Source organism: Dryas octopetala, chromosome 1 (genome assembly GCF_963921425.1).
Source record: "Dryas octopetala chromosome 1, drDryOcto1.1, whole genome shotgun sequence".
Classification (NCBI taxonomy): Eukaryota; Viridiplantae; Streptophyta; class Magnoliopsida; order Rosales; family Rosaceae; genus Dryas; species Dryas octopetala.
In genome coordinates this window covers 4768634-4789343 of record NC_141366.1, presented here as the reverse complement: position 1 = coordinate 4789343, position 20710 = coordinate 4768634, and the positions used below count along the sequence as shown (strand labels likewise).

The window sequence follows — 20710 nt, the reverse complement described above, 5'->3', positions numbered from 1 at the left end:
GTCGAAGTAGGGCAGGAACGGGTAGCTGGGTCCGACTGGTGAGGAATGAGAGAGAATGATATCCAAAGCACCCTGCACAGGTACACAAAAGTGAACGGGAAGGGCACCGGTGTGGTGCCGGCCAAAGCTCCTCCGACGCTCAAGTCAGTGTTCAGAGAGATCTGAGAGCAGAGTGAGTGAATAGTATAATAATGATTTCAGTTGTCCTTTTGTGACAAGAAGGTACCTCTTTTATAGTATCTTTGGAAGAGTGTCAACCAATCCGGTGACGACACGTGTCATTTGTGGTGACTTGCACTGTACGAGCGCCACGTGTCACCGGTCTCGAGGATCCGAGTGAGTTGACACGGGTCGGGGGCCCGGGAGGCTTGAGCTTGAGAGGCCGGAGCCTAAGAGGCCGGGGCCCAGGGGGCCGGAGCCTATGAGGCCGGAGCCTAGAAGGTCGTGGCCTAGGAGGCCGGAGCCTAGTAGATCATGGGCTAGGAGCCCAGGAAGGGCTTAGTCTTTTGGGTCTAGGCCCAAACCGCATGGTGTTAGGCCTTGTGTGACTTGTCGTTATGCCCAGACGATTAATCATACGAACAAACATAGAAAATGAACGGGTCAGATTGTTGAAATCACGTTGTGGTCTTCATAATTATGAAAACAACAAGGTTTCAACGGGAAAGTTATTAGAATTATACTCTTCAAGTGTATTTATATGTAAAAGCTCACATATCGATCATGTTTTCAACGATCCGAACCATTCAAGTTTTAGTTCCTCACTCAAAGAGAATTCTTGTAAAAAATTAGCTTAATCAGAGATGTAAAAGTGACGTAATGGTGGTCGAATTAATGAATCATCATGGTTTTTCTAATGATAATCGAATGGGTAGATGAATTCCGATTTAGCCGATTTTTTGTAAGTATGATATTTGACTATGAAAATATAAAATGAATGGTACAGATCGTTGAATTAATGAATTGACGATCGTGGTTCAATAACTTTAATTATAGTTGTATTATAAAAGTTGTATATACACATATACATTTATACAGGCTCCTTCTGTTGAGGTATACCTCAACTTATTTATGTTGAGGTATGAACTTGTTGGGGTCCACACGAGTCGTTTTGTGTCGATCCGAACCGTTCGCAAGGATCATCTTCATTGATAGATCATCCTTGCAAAAAATTAGCCAAATCGGAAACCATTTGCTTATCTAACTTTGATAAAACAAATGGACGGTTTCATCGAAAATACTTGGTTCGTCCATTTATTTGATCAAAGTTAGATAGGCAAATGATTTCCGATTTGGCTAATTTTTTGCAAGGATAATCTATCTATGGAGATGTAAAAATTGAACGGTTCGGATCGACACAAAACGACTCGTGTGGGCCCTAACAGGGTATACCTCAACATAAATAAGTTGAGGTATACCTCAACAGAATGAGCCTGTACATTTATATTCTATTATAGTTGTAATGTTGTATATAATTTTAAAAGTTAAGTACTTTATTATTTATGGTATTACATAGTTTACACTATTACTATTTACTAACATTATAGTATTATATAATAATTTAATAAGCATATTAATAATTTATTAGAGTAAACAAACGAAAAACCTATTTAATATGTTATGATTCCCAAATTGGACTTTGGGTCGGGCTTTAGGCGGGCATAAACGGGCTGGACTTCGGGCGGCCCATGGGTTTCAAGGGAATGGCCCAAGCCCACCCCAAGAGACTTTCGGACGGGCCGGGTGGGCTTCAAGCCTTGGGCTTTTTGGTGAGGCCTACCCAGTTCCCACCCCATTCCTTCCTTTCCGGCTGGATTTGTCATCGGTGGCAACCCAACAAACCACCATCTAGCTCCTCCATGTAAATAATTGTTACTTTCTTTTTCTGGGTCCTAATTTTTGTAAATTAACTTGCTAAGAACTTGGGTTTAGTTTTGTTATCCCTTTTAATTTGAATATCCTCACTCTTCTGTTCTGTGTCTTGTTATGTGTCTATGCATATATACATCTTTGTTCTAATGATTAAAAAGTCTTGACATTTGTTTTTCTCTCAATAAGCGGGTTTGATTTATTAGATTATTACTCCGACTAAAATCCAAAGAGGAGCAATTTCATGGACTACGTGTTGTTTAACTTTTGATTACTTGCCTATTCAAAAATGGATTTGGTCAGCATTTAGGTTTATGGATCCACTATCTTGCTGCTATTGCCCTAATGAAAAGGTCCGATTTGAGTGTTTCACCCTCCAAACCAACAAATCTGCAAATACATCAACCAAACCTAAACCCTTAATTGTTGTTTGGCTGCACACAGAACTAAAAAACACGGGGTGGAGTCGTTGGACTCTCACACTCGCTCGTTCATGGAGCGCACAAATCCATCTGCCGCCGATGAGAATTCCTGCCAATGGAGATGGGGACGGAGGTGGGACCGTGGAGGGAGGAAGAGGTGGGAAAGGGAAGGTGAAATAACTTTTGAATTTTTTTTAGGTAAATGTAATTTTAATTAAAAAATCAATTAAAACTTTACTAAATAATTTAAATATAAAAAAATTAACTATGGTTAAGTAATAAAACACGTGGCATGCTTAGAAGAAAGTGGTGATGGTCATCTCTTTAACAGGGTGGTGAGCAAATTTGCTCTTTTCATAATAGAGCTAATGGCACATTTGTAATGATAAATATATAAATAGAACATGAATTTTCTGATACGCAAACATCCCAATTAGTCATAGCTGGATGTGATGTACAGAAGCAAAAGTGTATATAAAGCTATAGAATCAACATAATTATCAAAAGGTAGTTTTCATTTCTCTTTAATTATGTGAATCTTGAATAGTGAAAAGGTACATAATGACCTCATTTTGTTATTAATTTGTGGATACTGGATAGTGATGGTTACTAAAAGCGAAATATTGCAGTAAAGAAAGAAAAAAGAGTAACATGGACCGTTGATGTAATAGTCAAAGTCCATCCATCAGTAGGCCTTTGACGCATGGAGTACTCGACCCCATGTGCCCATTTCCTATAGAAAGTTATAAAGCATATGCCAAAGGGCCAATTAATGGACGATTGAGTACTAATTAGCTTATATATAGAGAACGACATTCAACTGCAACAGCTAGACCACCTCAAACGATTGAAGGCCTCAAAGTCTCACTATAATTTTTGAAATCTCACTAAAATAAACTTTAGGAAATGTCTATATAATTAATCATTTTTCATGTTTAATTAAAAGAATTTGATCACTCCTTAATTAATGAGGGATATGAGATTAAGAACCACATATATGAAAGTCAAAAGCCAATGGAAATTGGCCAAACCAAAGTATGGAGCATAGACTATTGACTCATCCAACTATTCAATTTATATCCCACATAAAGAATAATGCATGAGAGTTTGGTATTTTACATATAGTAACCTCATTGCCATGGTAGGCATTATGTACGTGGTGGTGGAAGTAATTTTTTTTTCAGTTCATGCTTTGACTAATGCAGATTTGAAGGTGTAGAGTAGTTTAATTAATAGAGACACTGCATGCGAATTGTTGCAGGGTTTGAAGCAAACTCACAAGCTAGTACTTGATCAGCAGAAACGATCTATGAATTAATGTGAATGTCTGACTTGGGTATATATATATATATAGATTAGGTTGGACTCCTAAAACGTGCTCGGACATATGAGAGACCGCCCTCTAACTTCAATTATCAGGAGTAAAATAAGAGTCAAATTTCTTAGATTTAGACTAAGAATATTAATCCTCACCAATAATGATTCAATCCAATCTTGCACACCAAAGGAAACCTAGCTAGGATACTAATCAAATCTTTCATGACCCTATCTAAGGGATGTGGATTAGCTAGCTAGAAAACATATGTATACCTAGTAGTGACTAGTGGTGGGTGAGTGATTGAAGTTTTTATGGGTTATTACAGAGCAAAACTCACTCCACAAATAAATATGGATGACGACCATAACTCATATGAAAAGTCCACAAAAGTGTACATATTTAACTCATATGAAAACATTTTTAATAAACGGACATAATAATGATTAAAAAAAACATAAAATGATTTTAGGAAAAGAAAAGAAATAATGGCACATTGACACACGTGCAAACTCTGTTTCTCTCTAAGAAAATCTGTTATTTGGAGGGAGGTGGCTTGTTTGGCGTTCAATAAGAAAAGCATGACATGAAAAGCGTACAGGCAGTTCCAAACCCCCGACCCACAAAACCTGCCCCGTTCCCATTTCGTGTATGGTCCCCACACCCCCTCTCCTCCCACGTGTCGGCCAGCCATTGCATCACCAATCCACGTGTCGCCCGATTGGCCGTGCCGCTTGTGTCCTTTTATTAGTACCTAACCGCCACTCTCTGCCTCACCGCCCTCAGTAGTCCCCTCCTCACCTCCCCAAACTCTTCATCAATCAATTCCTAAATTTCATACCCACTCACTAAACAAAAAATATAAATTATATTTTGTGTTTACAGAATTGATTAAGAGGGGAATTAATTGAATTAGGAATAGGGCGAGGGAGGAGGGTTTAGGGATGATGGAGAGCACGGAGTCGTCGTCGGCCGGTTCACAGCAGCCGCAACTCCCACCCGGGTTCCGGTTCCACCCGACCGACGAAGAGCTGGTTGTCCATTACCTCAAAAAGAAGGCCGCCTCTGCTCCGCTTCCCGTCACCATCATCGCCGAGGTCGACTTGTACAAGTTTGATCCATGGGAGCTACCAAGTAACGAATGAATGAACTAAATTTCATTTTAATTAATTGAGTGATTGTGATTTGATTGAATTTGAATTGGGGTTTTTTTGTTACAGGCAAGGCGACGTTTGGCGAGCAGGAGTGGTACTTTTTCAGTCCTAGAGACCGGAAGTACCCGAACGGAGCGAGGCCCAATAGAGCAGCGACATCTGGATATTGGAAAGCCACCGGAACCGATAAGCCTATTCTAAGTTCGAATGGAAACCACAAGGTTGGTGTCAAGAAAGCTCTGGTTTTCTATGGTGGGAAGCCCCCAAAAGGGATTAAAACCAATTGGATTATGCATGAGTATCGCATAGTCAACGACGACAACAACAACAACACCAATTCTAGTAGGAGTCTCAAGCCTCCTGATAAGAAAGCCTCTCTAAGGGTATGTATATTGTAAATTAATAAGTTTATGGGTATATATTGATTCAATTAAAATCTCATTGTTGTTGTTGTCTTGTAGCTTGATGATTGGGTTTTGTGTCGGATTTATAAGAAGAACAATGCACAGAGGCCTATGATGGAGGGTGGTCATGATTACAGGGACGATTGTATGGAGGGTATGATGTTTGTCCCATCATCACTGGGTGCCCAGCAAAACCCAAAACCACCACCACCCTCGTCGTTGTTGTCAAAGCCAACCAATTACACTGCCTTGCTCGAAAACGACGACAATTTTTTCGAGGGTATATTATCGAGTGATCATCAAGGCATGCAAAACAGTACTACTGCTTCCATTAATTCTCACCATCATCATCATCAGTTTGCTACTTCAAGCTCGAATGTGAAACGTCCACTTCCATCGCAGTTTTGGAACGAAGTGGGTTCGATAGGGACTAATTCGTCGAGCAAGAGGTTTCATGGTGATCTGAATAATAGTGGTAGCAGTGGAGGTGGGGTTGATGCAAACAACAACTCCTTTGTTTCTATGCTGAACCAGCTTCCTCAGAGTACTAGTACTACGAATGCACCATTTCACCCTAATTCACTTCTTGGGTCGCTAGAAGATGGGGTTTTGCGCTCACAGTTTCAGCTCCCCACCATGAATTGGAACTCATAATTTGGTTTTCGATTTCGATGGTCAATGATATTCAATTATTCATCATCATCCACCACTCACAAATAGATAGAATATTATCTCTAGCAAGCTAGTTAGCTAATCTCTTTCGAGTGTATCTGTAGCTGCAAAATATACGGGTGAGGTTTCATATATTTTAATCTTTTTGATAAACATAAATATATTTTAAGGTTTGCTTTAGTTTCAGTTCCAAATCAAATTATACACTCTTCATTAATTATATAGTCTTGACTCACAACATGTTAATTATATATTTATATGTAAGTATTGAGACAACTAAAATATATTCGATCATTTGTTTATGCTTTTACCCAAAAAACATACACTTAATTGTAACTCTGATCAATATTATTTGGAAACCTGGCTAGCTTAATGTGGAATATATCTGAATAAATTATTTTAATAATTTGGATTAAGAAATTATTATATATGGTGATGGCTAACTTGTCCATTTGTCATTTTAGTCTTAATATGTAACAAACTTCTAGCCATCCCCATTACTTAAGCCACATGAGATGTTTCTCAATAATGATAAAACCCATATGAGATGATCATATATTAAGTATGTATAAATATATATATATATATTTCAGTTTCTGTTTTTTTTTTTTTCCAAATTTATATAGACTAAACCGACCAACCTTATATATATATGACCTAGCTCATAGTCACCTTAATTTGGTTGTTTGCATCCTAGCTCGCTCATGGAAAAAATTTGATCCACCGGCCTTTGGTTTTCTTTCTTCTACTCTTTATCTATTTTTGCCTACCAGGGCTTCTTTGATTTATTCAATTTCTTTTTTCAACATGATGAAAGGATAATTAGTTTTGAACAGAAAAATTTGAGTACAAGAGACTTACAATTGTACACAAAACATTTTTTTAATTGCAATCAAAGCTTGTCTAGAAAGTATATAGATGGAATTCATATTATATATACTTCATCAATTTGTTTCTGTAGACTTTTTAAGTCATGTAATCTCCAATTTTATTTTTGCTTTTTTAAATTTCACGCGTTAAATATAAATATAAATACTATTGATATAAATATAAATACCCAATATAAATTAAATATAAATTACTATTTATATATGATCTTTTCAAAATACTATTGATATATGATCAATAAATAAAAAATAATTCTATATTTTTATGGACTGCCAATATAAATTTACATTTTATATTATGTTATATTATGTTTTAACTTATAAATTTAGAATGTTGATAGTATAAAAAGACTGTTAATATTGATTACTAGCTTTTCTACACTCTCTCCCGTGAATGCGAAATGGTCCTTTCTATTACGAAAATATTGGTATCTTAACAAGCGTAATTAATTTGATAGATAAGGAAAGAAAATTTGAAAAATTAATTAAAGAAAGATGTGACAATTAATTTTAAAAAATTAATTAAGGAGAAAAACGACAAATTAATTCTCATAAATAGAAAAATAAATTTAAAAATATATAACCGACTATTAAATTTAAGCCGAAACAATATTAGCTATTTAGACTACAAAATAATTCAAAAAAAAAATATTTTTTATTATATAAATTGAGAGACAATACATTATAACTTGTAATGAAAGTACGTTATGAAGCGAATTAAACATAAAATAATAATTATAATAATTATAATGTAGGATGGAAATGGGGGAGAGAATCAGTACTCGAGGACAATATTTTCCACAAATGACGTAGGATTATTCGATGTCACTATCAGGTGTTGATTACAAGATGAGATTTGGGGTTTGAAATGTCAACATGGCAAACAGCCAAACATGGGCATTTAAGTTCACGATGGAATGTTTCCTCCATTTCTAATTAATTTGAATAATTTCTAACTTGTAATGCGTATCATATCATCGTATGTATGTATGTATATATGTATGTATGTACGTATCGCCCTCGCATTGGTTCCTCACACCACCACTTCATCTAATTGTCGCGTTTTCTTCATCGGCTAGCTACCTGCATTTTAACCCTCACATTCCTTCCCTTATTCACCTTAATTAATTGCTAATTCAACAATAAATATCACTATATATTAATATAAGTGATAATTAAGTTTATGTTCTTTAGAAAAATAATTTTTAGATGGAGACCAGAGATATTTTAAAATTTATAAGAAAATCCTTTTAATTCATAATAATTTATAAAAAAAAATTATTTTAATTTATAATAAAGTCTTTTTAATTTATAAAAAAATTATTTTAATTCATAATAAATTTAAAGGGTATTTCCCCGATTTGAAGGGTATTTCCCCTCCTAAAGTGTAGAGTGGGCTTTGTAGAGGCTACACGTTAGATTTTAATCATGAGATTTTGGGTGGAGCCCAAAATCTTGGAGTTAAAACCTAACATAAAGCCGTAAAAAAAAAAAAAAAAAAAGGACTTAATTAAAAACTCTAAATCACTATCGATCGACTGAACTCTAAATCTCCCTTAATATAATATAAGGGTGTGCCTTCTTCAGGATAAAAACTTTAGCATATTGGTACATAAAATATGTGTCATCACTACATCAACATAATAATGTGGTGTGGTGTGACCGTACGTACTACATAAGTTTTTAATTTTTTTGTTAACTTACGAAATCCAAAATCATTTCATTCGATAGAAAAGAAAATTTTTCTTAACGTGCATATAGTATTAAGTACACACTAATACAGAGATGTGGAGTTTACAATACAAAAGTAAAATATTTCACATATATTTTTGTGTGGATGTCAAAATTAATTAAGAATGCGTGTATTGGATGATTTTTGCTATAACAAGACGTACACCATATACCTAATTAATCAAGCCCTGTAATTAATCAACTTCCTTATTGAGAAAGATAACAAAATAGCTTTCTGAAAACGCACCTAATTAGTGCTTGATTTTGGAATAAGACATCAACAGCATGATGACGTCATCTTTTGAATGAGCAATATCATATGTCAAGGCGATGCTTCTAGAGTCTAGACTACTTCATTCGCTTAATCATATTTAAAAGATCTCTTTTTCCTGAATTTCATCCATTGATGTTATACATGAACACGAAAAGCTTATTAATTCGACTTGCATATATACCAATGCATATAATATTGAGGCCTAGGTGACAAATATTATTTCATTATTTCATGACTCTAAGAATTAGTTTGATTTTGGCGACAATAATAGCATTAATTTTTAGATTCGTTGACTTTAGGTACCAAATTGTAATATTTTATCATTTTAACTACTAAAACATTTATATCATTTCACTTTAGGTACTAAATTTCAGTTTAGGTACCAACTTTAAAACATATGATTATATTAAGCTGTGACTTTTTAACAATCATAACTTTTTTATTGATTTGTTATTTTTTCAATATTTACAAGGCCTTAAACTTTAATGTTTAGTTTTTGGTTTATATGATTTCATCCTCCAAACTTAAATCAAAAGTATTGAACCCTTAAAAATTTTGAATTTTTATAAATTTGAAATAGTCACAACTGTGACTGTTCGACAATCACAAGTGTATAATAAACTGATTTGTGACCTAATCCAAAATGTCTTGCTCTAGGTTAGTACCTAAACTAAAAAAAATTAGTGTCTTCCTGCTTTACTGAAAAACTATTGATATTTGATATTTAATCCTAATTTTTTTTTAATTTTTTGACAGAAAAAATAAACATTAATTTAACAGAAGAACATTTAATTTTTTGCGTAGCGTTTGACAGCAAGGTTTGTTTGTCTCCTTAACTCTCCTTTGTGCATGGACACTAACTAACAAGCATTTTAACGAAGAAGCACTCGTCAGAAACTCACAATCATAATTCACAAACCACCCTTCCTTTCCTGACAAAAAAAAAAAACTACCCTTCCTTTTCTTTTTGGGCTGCGGCGAAACTTGTAAAGCTGCAGGTTGGGCCTGGTCCAAAATAGCAATTAACCCATTACGGATATAGATGGATCAGTTTGCAATTACTTCTTAGAAGCGCTTATAATCAGTAGCGTTTTTGTTGGAAGCACTTCTGCTCATAAACACATATAAATTTTTATAAAAAATTCAAGTGTCAGGTATTTTTTAAAAAACCACTTAAAAACGTTTTTATAATACATAAACACTTTTATTTATTTCTGCCAAACACAACAAAAAACGTTTTTACTAATCTGAAAGCACTTTTGCTAATTCTAAAAGTAGTGCCAAGCATGCCCTTAGTTTAATTGAAGAGTGAGGCTATGCAGACCACCCTCAGCTGCTGAGTTAATCACCCTAATATATTTTATCCAATTTTTTTTTTTCTATTTTACCCTTTATTGCAAAAACATGATGAAATCACCTAGATTCATTTGAAAGTTATCTACAGAAACATCCACCATTATTCGACAGATAAGTGTCGAATAAGCACAAACATTTCAGCAGATAACTATCGAATGCCTTTTTCATTTCCATTTGATGGTTATCTATCGAATAATCCACCAATATTCAACAGATAACTATCGAATAATCATAAATATTTCGGTAGATAACTGTCAAATGACTCGACGAACAAAATTGAAATTTTTTGTTTTAAGGGTAAAATTAGAATTTTGAAATAGGATAGTCAACTCAGTAGTTTAGGGTGATCGGAATAGCACCACTCTTTAGTTGAAATGCGAATATAATTTAAAAGTAAAAAAAAAAAAAAAAAGTCAATGACCATTTGGTGTGATAAAATTGTGGTTGTATGGTTTAGAGGAACACCACGCTATCAATTGTGCACCGACTTGATCAAATTGGTTAATTACGAGTTGGTTTCCATTATAAGAAAGACACCAAGGCATTGCCAATCAGACAGAATTGGTTAATCACGAGTGCAGTCCTTTCAAAATGAAAAACAATAGTAGAGAAAATTAGGTGGCCATTCATTTTCTTGGCAACTAATAAGACCTTATTTTACACAGAAATTGAAGGGTTTTACTCTTATGTAAACTAGCATGTTTTCTTATTCTCTATTTTGGCTAATACTCTTGTACATGTAGCCTAGCAAGTTGGTATATAGTAATAGTCCGTAAGAGTAAAATCTTTTTGAGCCCCACGTAAATAGGATCTGGCGCCTTAATCCTTGATTATCAGCTAGCTAGTGCGGACTTAGTTAATTGTTGATCGAGCCGAAGGCAGAGATTCCCCAAGCAGAAAAGATGTGAATAAAGCCAGTGAGTTGCTTGGTTTGAAGCAGGGAACTGCATGCCCAGCTCCTCTAAATGTTGCAAATGTAAGCCCTTCATATTCTTGAAACCAACCACTCACCTGCAATATGCCCATATCACATCATAATCCACTTAATTTGGTAAATAAACAATAAAAGAGATTTACATAAGAGAGAATTAATGGAACTGGTAAAGTTTCATCATAGCTAGTTTGGTTATTAATTTATGTCCCCACTTCAATTTTGAAGGCTAGCTATATAGCTAATTACCTGCTTCTGGTGGAACCAAGGCCTCCATGTCTTAGTAATAGGCTGCCCCAGAGCACTTAAGCTGTATCTTGTGGACAGCACAGGAACTCTTCCATCTGTGTCTCCACTGAGCATCCACAAATGAAAACCATAAAAGGTGGTTTAATATATATTTCATTGTATCATACATATCCCTAGGAACTGATGTTAATATTTCACTGTATTATATCTACCTGTATACCCATATTCTAAGTCCTGCTGCAATGAGTTTCTTGTATATAGGAAGAACAGATGGCTTTGAATCTGCCCACTCAGTGAAGATTTTGGTACTGCAACCAAATTAGGTGAACAAAATTTTCTTAGCAATTGTTGGAATTTCTTCAACAGTACTCTAGATAAATCATCTTGGGAAACATGGTCAAATGAACTATCACTGCTTTGATTACCTGCAGATGCTCCAGTTCTTGAGCTGCAGACCATCACTAACATGGAGGGCCTTTTGCACATCTGGCCTGTTATAGAAGGTTTTTGTATAGTCATCCAGACATGGATCATATCCACCCATAATCCTTGGCATCTGATAATTAAGCAAAACCATAGAACTACACATTAAATTAAATACAAAGGGTACATCAGGGAATAGAATATGATGAGGACCAATTATATATATCTGGATATCACTGTCTCAGTTAATATATTAATTTTTATATCTTCATTCTTCACTCACCATTGTAGATGTGCGCTTCATCATGACTTGCATTGAACCATCATCTGAACTTGCTGTATCACCAATGCAGACTGAGGTGTAAAGGCTGTAAATATCTATCTCTTTGTACTGTTTTAGTACTTCATCCACAGCTAGAGTACAGTCATTATTACTCCAAGTATCATTTCTGTCAAAATCACAGCTTTTTCTTATTATTTTGTGAGTTTCATCTGATATTACAGCATGGCTCCAAGCATAATCCACCAGACCTCTCCAGTCCTCAGCATCGGATGTTTCAGGATTACCCAACTGTGCATAAAATAGAAGAAAATAATTAAATAAATGATCGAGATATAGACAGAGCTACAGATCCTTTTAATTGCTTCCCATCAAAGGATCATACCAGGATACCCTTGAGATCAATATGGAGGGAAGGATCTGTGTTCTTGTCATAGATGAGCTCAGCTAGCTCTGGAACATATTTTCCTGTTAACAAAGAAAGATATATAAGAATTTTGGGTTTACAAAAAAAAATTGATCAATTGCAGCACATGGTTAAAAGGGTGTGAGGGACTGAGGGTGACTTGCCTGCATAACTCTCCCCTGAAATGTAAAAGGTCCGGGTTCTGTATGATGGGAACTTGAGATACCACTTATGCAGGAAAGTATATGCATCATTTGCTGAATTAAGTAGAGTCCAAGGAACAGAATGGAAATCAAATTAATTTCAAAATCAGATTAAAATCTTCAATGTTCATTAACCCTCACTATTAGATCATTAAAATATATTAACCATATGTGTGAAAATAAAATAGAGCAGTAATACTTGTTTAATTAGCAATCAGCTTTGAGCAACTGACCTGTAAATTCATCTCCGAGATTATCATAATCAGTAGTTGTATTGGAGTATGAAAAGCCAACCCCAACTGGAGATTCCAAGAATAGCATGTTGGCCTCTGCGTCATCATAGATAAATCCAAATATATTAATTACTACAAATTTGTGATGATAAATGGAGCACCATACAGATGTATATCAGGGGGTGCAATTATAGAAGCAAATGAAATGTTTGAGTATAAAGCAAAGCATTTCTGCATATAAGTTATAACTGATTTGATTGTGAACCCCATACCTTTATTCCATGAGTAGTTATTAAATTTAAGTCCATGACCATCAGTGTCCACTATGAATGGACCAATCTCTTGGGTTGCTCCATATCCCACAGAAGAGCACCCGGGACCTGAAACATAAAGCATCTTGTCACCTCAGCACATAACATGAAGGAAAAGTACCATATGGGATACTTTCTATATTGTTGAAAATTCATCGGGTGAGTTGGAAAGGACAAAAAGATGACCTCCACTAAAAGAAGTACAATAGGATAACAACAATGTAGTGTAATAGAACTTTATGTAATTGTTTATTTACAGTAATTATAATGTTTAGTATGGGGTCACGAGTCACGACTGTCTAAAGATAAGGCAACATGAAGATATCAAGGAACCTGTGCTTGCTTCCTCTTCCCCACATATATGATTATGTATTGGTATATAGTAGATATAGATATAGATATATAGGCTTACAGATATGGTCAAAAGATGGATATTAGCATGTTGAATATTGACCATATGACCAACCTCCCACTGAGGCCGGTCTAGAAACAACCATGATTGAGGCATTAGAAGAGGGAAGGTGGAAGTCTTGGCTTGCAATGCTTATGGACAAATATGAAGTATGTGTTTACATACATGTATGACTATATGTATAATATATATTTATATTGCTGATCAGTGCTCACCTCCATTAAGCCACAAGACCAGAGGTTTTTGATCTGGGTTAGTAGCAGCCTCATAGAACCAGTAAAAAAGAGCCCTTCCATTTGTTTCGCTGACAGTCACATAGCCAGCATAGTGCTTGAAGTCTACAGCAGGCTGGCCAGGCAAGTTGGTCACAAGATCTTGACTCCCCACAGATGATGAGTTGATCAACCGTTTCTTCTTAAGAGTCAAAACAGGGTCTGGCTCAACAAAGAGCACAACAGCAAGAGCCAAAATGAAGAAAGCTGACGCTTTTGATACAAAATTCATATTGAATAGAAGTACAATGAAAACACCAAACCACAAAGTAGCTAGCTAGAGACAGACAGCTACCACAACATGCAAGACAGGATGCATGAAACATGAGCAAATCCACATGTCTATTTATACTCATTGGGGACTACAACCGCATCTACTAAACCATACGAGGAAGGGAAGATGTGAAATGAATAAAATGTAGATATACAAAAGTGTCCTACGTGGCAATGTAATTTTTTATGGGGTTGACAATCATGTGACGTTGGCATCTGACGTGGATTTAGGCAGCTCAGCTCAGCTAGCTTCTAGGCTATTCATGCATGAGCAAGGGTGTGAGTGACTGAGTGGTACCTCCATTTTTTTAGAGTGGGTTGGTGATGCATGCAGATCAGCAGATGAACAAAGTGAATGACTATTTAGCTTCAGTACAATTTTTTCTTCTTGCCTAGATTTAGTTTTAACAGAAGTTATATAAATAACATCCTGAATGAGATATATCTATGATTTAGAAACTTGTTGTCTACTTCTGTCTCATCCCACATTAGAAAACAATTGACAACAACTAGAGAAACCTAAATTTTAGATATCGTAATGCATACCGAACTGGTATTGATACCGGGTTTTTAACCCAGTCACATTTTTGTTGCACAGAAAAACGTTAGGAATCGACCACTTTTTTGCCCATACATATGTTCTGGTACAAAAAAATTACCGGTACGCTAGGACAATCCTATAATGTTAGGTTTAAATGCCTGATGTGGACTTTAATATTCTCAAATAATAACATTTTCTTTATCAGTATGCATCAATGGCTTGATACTTGATATGACTATGAGTTCGGTAAAGTACAATTGACTGATTCCTTTTAAACTTAAATTAATCATGTCATTATGAAAAATCAGGTGTGATAGTTCAGGCTTTACGTTGTGGAAGTAGTCAGCTTTTCCACACCAACCAGCATAACACATCCAAGAGCAAAAAGTTAAAAACGACCTAGTCAAGTCAACATATAAAACATTTGTTTTTTCCCCTAATAGCATCATTTTTACTGCAGTTAATGGTAAACGTTGGAACAGTTGGACACAATTGCATATTTCTGAAATATTACCAATAGGAGTAGACCATATATAGGAGTTACTTAGTTTCTGCAGTATACTGAAAAATCGACTAATGGGGGACATTATTTTGGTGTCAAAGCTACTGTTGCAGAGTCTAAAAACTACTGTTGGGTACATGATCATCTTCATGATTGAAAGGGATAAACCAGAACAGAGCTCGTGGAAATCTCTTGGTGCATATCAGATAGACCATGTTCTTTGTTCTTGCTAGTCAATGATTATATCACAAAGTGGAAAAGACAAGGTGGTATATATTCCAAATTGGTGGTGTTCTCTAAAATAAACAGAAAAAGTTCAGTACTGCTATCTCTCAAGAATCTCATCATCACAAAGTAGAAAGATGGGAGTTTTGTGGCGAACCTTGTGCGTAATGACTCTTGAATCTGATATTGAAGCCAAAGTGGTCATGAAAGGAATGAAACAAACAACCAATTTAGTTAGTGGTTGAACAATGACTTGGATTCCAACTTTATTAATTAGTTGAAAAATGAGATGGAAATCATCTCTTAATTATTCTTTATTGCAATCTAATTAGGCCAACCATAGTTACAAACTTCTTCATCATCTGCTTGATTAGACATAACAATTTCATATCTCAAATTGCTAATTTGCAAGGTTCATTCACAGTAAGATTCGAGACGGTTAAGGCAATTTTTTTTTGCTATACATGTAACATGACAGAAGATAAGTACTGTAACACAATTTTATCTAAAAGCAATATTCCCAGTTCCCAGTCCCACCTATGCGTCATCTTTTTGGCACCAGAAAATATATATAACCCCAAAAAAGGATTTGCCTCATGCATCTACCTCAACTTATATAATTTGTATTGGCCAATAGATGTCCACCTAGTTGTTTAGGAAATGATTTTCTTCATCCCTTTCTTTGTGTTTCATTGCCATTAAGCGGGAGTTTAGTCAATGCAGAGAAAGATAAGTGCAAATCAGTGTTATATAGTATTATACATATATATATATATGCTCATCAATTACGATTTAACTCATCACCATTCAACTACAGTAAATTTCAAGTAGCATGCATTCAGTGTATATAATATGTATCAGGTATGCATTCAGTGCTCGTAATCAAATCTGCAACCAATATGCACAACAATGAAGATCAGACACGTTTACATAAATGATATCAAGTTCCTCATACTTTACGTGTAGCTCTTTTTCACCAAGTGATCAGAAAATTCTGAAAGGCTCGAGCTTCCCATGTCTTTTCCTGTCCTTCTAACCCTGTTAGGTAACAAGTGATAAACATCAGCAACCTGATCAAAGTTGAGATAAAGCGCACTAATTACAGATAATAAGCTACAGAGTTTGACATCAACTTTACAAATTATGAAAGTTGGAATCAAATTTAACCCACTACAATCCACAAGTTAGAAGACAACACAATTCCCATTACACATTAAAAGTGATATATATGCCATTCAAACATTATGCTTCTAATACTATTTGTTGTCAGCATGCAATAAATATATATTCAGTTAGTATTAAGTCATGTCTAGTTTCCTCAATGGTAAACCAGCAACTCATTTATGATAAACTAGCAGGTAGATACTGCAAACAGGATGACTAGGATTTCTTTCCACCTCCAATGACTAGGATAATGCAAACCTGTGTAGGCTATTAGAACTTTAGAATTCAATTATCATACTGCCTTTACGCTCTAGAGAGGCCGGCTATTGGTTTTGAGAGCCAAATATTCTTGCTTATTTCACCCCTTCTCTTTACTACTTTAGTTCCAGTCAACAGTACAAGAACTAATAGCTCACTCTTTTTTTAGGTAAAATTCATGACAATTAAACGAGACTTTTATATATAAGCACATAGGCCTGATGCATAAAGTACATTACATGATTCAAAAGAAAAAAACAAAATAAGTGCTTAGGCCACTCATATGCTAGCAACATGGAAACCAATATAATCTTGGTCTATTGCCTTGGTAGAGAAGGAACTATCTAGCCTCATGGGTTGGAGGGAGAAAAGAAAATGCCACGTTGCTTAGATTTTAAAATATTTAGAATCTTTCTTACCCATAAAAAATTATGTCACCAAGCACCATGGACAATTAATTCTCTATTTAGAGGGCTGAGTGGTTGACTGTCCATATCATTGTTTATCCAGAAGCTAGTTTAGCTAACTACATTTTAGAAGGGATGAAGGGGTGTATTGCTTTTCCCACATGATACATCGAGTAAACAAAAAAACTTATATCTTAAACATAAAGTAAACATATGGTTGAACCTGAAAAAATAAACCGTGTTCAAGCCATTCATCTAAACTAGTGTGCGTTGCCCCCATATTTTGGGTCACGCTACAAAAGCCTAATATTAATGGGAGGCTTTAGTGTTCTATTTCTTTTGTTCTTTTTTTTTTTTTTTTCTTTTTTTTTTTTGGGGGGGGGGGTGATAGTGTTTTGGAGCACCAAGGAGGACAGCATTATATGGGTTATACTGTGCATAAAGTTCTTCATTGACCAGAGTTTGGATTCTGATAAGCCTCCCCTCCCAGCGCATGTCATGCTTGCTGACATTTTTTATTTTTTTTTTCTAGAACATGTGAATGGACCTATTAACTTTACATAAAAAGAAGGTCTTCCATTACCTTCCTTTTGGTTGGTATGAGAGTTATCCACTGCATGATGATCCAGGGATTTTATAAGAGATGGTTCTGAGTTATCCACTGTCATGATTATCTTGGTGCCTGCAATCAAGTGACATCCAATTCACTGAAACATTAATTGTTATTAGATGAACCTAATAAGCAGCTATTCTATACATTTGGATTGCATGGACCCTAACTACTTTTCTCCTATCTCATCTAGTATGTTCATTTTAGGTTTACTCTATTTCCACAGTGATTAGGAAGAAAATCTTCAGCAGATAGTAAAGGCAATACCAGTCTTACTTTTTGGCATTTAGTCAAGCATGCTAAAAGTATTCTCATGTTCTTAGTGCAGCAAGTAATTTTTTTTTTATCTCATTGTTTCCTTTATTTCCCTTTTTAATACCACTATTATTGCCTTAGTGGAACCACTATCAGACTTCCTCCAATAAGACTGTTGGTTCTGTAAGGTACTCCTTTGAACTGTGCGCTTTTTCTTTGCCTACCTTTATCTTTCTTCCTCCCTTTTCCCAGTTCCAAATTAACTCCAATAATTCTCTTTTCTTATTCTAGGTAAGAAGTTTTCACATGCTCATATCCTTAGAAGTGATGGTAATTATTACTACAGTAACCCTGAGGGGTGTTCTCTTTTTTTCTTTATTTGTTCAAGAATTTGTCATATTGACGTTGCGGCGAGGGAGAGAATGGTAAGAGAACTTGTACTAAATTTGACCAACCAAATCTTCTTGATAATATAGTTCAGAAACTACCATTGTTCACATTGACCAAACTAAGCACATTAATTAATGAAGCTGCATGCATGTGTTCACAAGCACAGTGCAATCTGAACTACTCCATATTATTGGTCATAATCTTTCTACCTCCCTAGTCCTACCCTCTTACATGAATTTCAACCTAACAGAATAAATATATAGAAAAGCACCATTCGGTTACAAGATCACTTGCAAGAAAAGCCAATTATGTCTGGTGATGACTGGTGAGAGGTTCTTCCTACAGTCTACAGTCTACAGTCCACATCATGTTGGTGCTTAATACTTAAATAGGGCAGAGATCTTCCATTGGGGAACTATACCAAACTTATGTTTTATAGAATTATAGGGATGCGGCGGTCCGGCGGCCAAGAGGCCAACCTACAAAAAACGTACCAACATGCTCCAACCACTAAGATTGTTAAGCTTATTTCCTTTAGATCCTTTTTGTAAAGAGCATGGCATGTGGTTCTCTATTCACTATTCGTATTCTATTTAAATTTTTTAAATTAGCATGTGCTTCTATCACTTCTATGTGCATTATTATTATACTTAAGATTACTTTCTAGTTAGTGGCCAAAAAAAAAAAAAAAGATTAGTTTCTAGTTAAAGTGTTTTTTTTGTCAGAGACTCAGAGTTCAATTTTTTATTCTAAAAAAATAAAATTTGTTATTAAATAAAAAAATAAAAAAAGCATCCGAGTCACAAACCTGTTGAACCGAGTCAAACACACCTCGAATAAAGCAGTGCACAAACGTCTTCCTTCATCGGTCATGAGATTCTTCCAACAAGAAACAAAGCAGAGGAAAAGCACCCAATAGTCATCATTCATCAAAATATCCAAGAATGAAGGAACAAGAAAACCTCAACATCCAAACCCAAACTTGGCTTCACTATTGGGGCAACACCCCAGAGGAAGACTACTACAATCTCCAAGGCATCAAAGCCTCCAAATCCTTCTACACCTCACCCAGAGGCCTCAAGCTCTTCACCAGGCAATGGCTTCCCCTCTGCCCTCCACGTGGCCTCATCTTCATGGTCCACGGCTACGGCAACGACATCAGCTGGACCTTCCAAGCCACCCCCATCTTCCTTGCTCAAAAGGGTTTCGCGTGCTTCGCTCTTGACCTCGAAGGCCATGGCCAATCCCACGGCCTCAGGGCCTTTGTTCCCGATGTCAGTCTCGTGGTCCAAGATTGCCTCTCATTCTTCAACGTCATCAAACAAAAACCCCAATTTCAAAGCCAGCCCTCTTTTCTCTTCGGCGAGTCGATGGGCGGCGCCATCTGCCTTCTGATCCACTTCGCCGAGCCGGAAGCGTTTCAGGGAGCGATTCTAGTCGCACCCATGTGTAAAATCTCTGATAATGTAAAACCCAAGTGGCCAATTCCGCAAATTCTCACATTCGTGGCCAAATTCTTCCCCAGCTTGGCGATTGTGCCAACCGCCGACCTTATGTACAAGTCGGTGAAGGTGGAGGAGAAGAAGATGATAGGGAATATGAATCCAACGAGGTACAGAGGGAAGCCAAGGTTGGGTACGGTCCTGGAGTTGCTGAAAGTCACTGAGTATGTGAGTCAAAGACTGTGCGATGTGGGTCTTCCGTTTATCGTTTTGCATGGGAGTGCTGATGTTGTGACGGATCCGAATGTGAGCAGAGCTTTGTATGAAGAGGCCAAGAGTGAGGATAAGACGATCAAGATTTATGAGGGGATGATGCATTCCTTGCTTTTTGGAGAGACTGATGAAAATGTGGAAGTTGTTCGTAACGATATTCTTTCTTGGTTGAATCATAGGTGCAAAGGAAGAGCTCAATGATATTTACACTTGGATAGATGATCATATATTTATCATTGTAATGTGAAATTCATCAAATGTTGATGTCTATTTGCTTCTCTCTCATCCAAATTGGTGTTATATGTATCAATGTGTTTAATTCAAATACTGAATGAAATGAAAGCTTTCTCATTTCCAGGGCTGAATGCTAAGTGAACTTGTCGACTAAGATTGTTATACTCAGTCTCACATCCCTTCTTTACTACCTATAACATATGCATGTATCGCACCAAACTCTCGTCATTAAAGACAATTATGCCAAGAAAACAAACGAGTGTGAAGAAAGGGTTTTGCAGTTTACGTATCATACACAGGTCGTTCACAAATTAAAAAACCGACACTTACGC

The 20710-nt window shown here is 35.9% G+C and overlaps 3 protein-coding genes across 7 annotated transcripts; 2 read left to right on the top strand and 1 right to left on the bottom strand.

Moving 5' to 3' along the window:
* Positions 1 to 4407: 4407 nt before the first annotated feature.
* Positions 4408 to 6009, top strand: LOC147296765 (NAC transcription factor 25-like). The gene is made up of 3 exons (XM_086230111.1): positions 4408 to 4740; positions 4827 to 5143; positions 5222 to 6009. Exons 1-3 carry the CDS (start codon positions 4551 to 4553, stop codon positions 5816 to 5818), a joined length of 1104 nt encoding a protein of 367 aa, XP_086086237.1. The 5' UTR covers positions 4408 to 4550; the 3' UTR covers positions 5819 to 6009.
* Positions 6010 to 10684: 4675 nt separating this feature from the next.
* SCPL31 (serine carboxypeptidase-like 31) lies at positions 10685 to 19373 on the bottom strand. Of its 5 annotated transcripts, none has more exons than XM_086228355.1 (13): positions 19238 to 19373; positions 17758 to 17856; positions 16301 to 16383; positions 13748 to 15525; positions 13082 to 13189; positions 12810 to 12905; positions 12538 to 12630; positions 12353 to 12435; positions 11971 to 12258; positions 11690 to 11820; positions 11477 to 11572; positions 11265 to 11370; positions 10685 to 11095 (listed from the first exon to the last, which is right to left on the bottom strand). In XM_086228355.1, the coding sequence occupies exons 4-13, from the start codon at positions 14034 to 14036 to the stop codon at positions 10937 to 10939; spliced, it is 1449 nt and encodes a 482-aa protein (XP_086084481.1). In that variant the 5' UTR covers positions 14037 to 15525; positions 16301 to 16383; positions 17758 to 17856; positions 19238 to 19373; the 3' UTR covers positions 10685 to 10936. The 5 variants fall into 5 exon arrangements, with proteins under 5 accessions (XP_086084481.1, XP_086084484.1, XP_086084468.1 ...); XM_086228358.1 differs by having other exon boundaries at positions 13748 to 13946; positions 15503 to 16383; positions 19238 to 19372; XM_086228342.1 differs by having other exon boundaries at positions 13748 to 16383.
* On the top strand, positions 19374 to 20520 carry LOC147296763 (alpha/beta-Hydrolases superfamily protein). Its single transcript, XM_086228365.1, has one exon. It carries the CDS (start codon positions 19374 to 19376, stop codon positions 20343 to 20345), a length of 972 nt encoding a protein of 323 aa, XP_086084491.1. The 3' UTR covers positions 20346 to 20520.
* Positions 20521 to 20710: the final 190 nt, after the last annotated feature.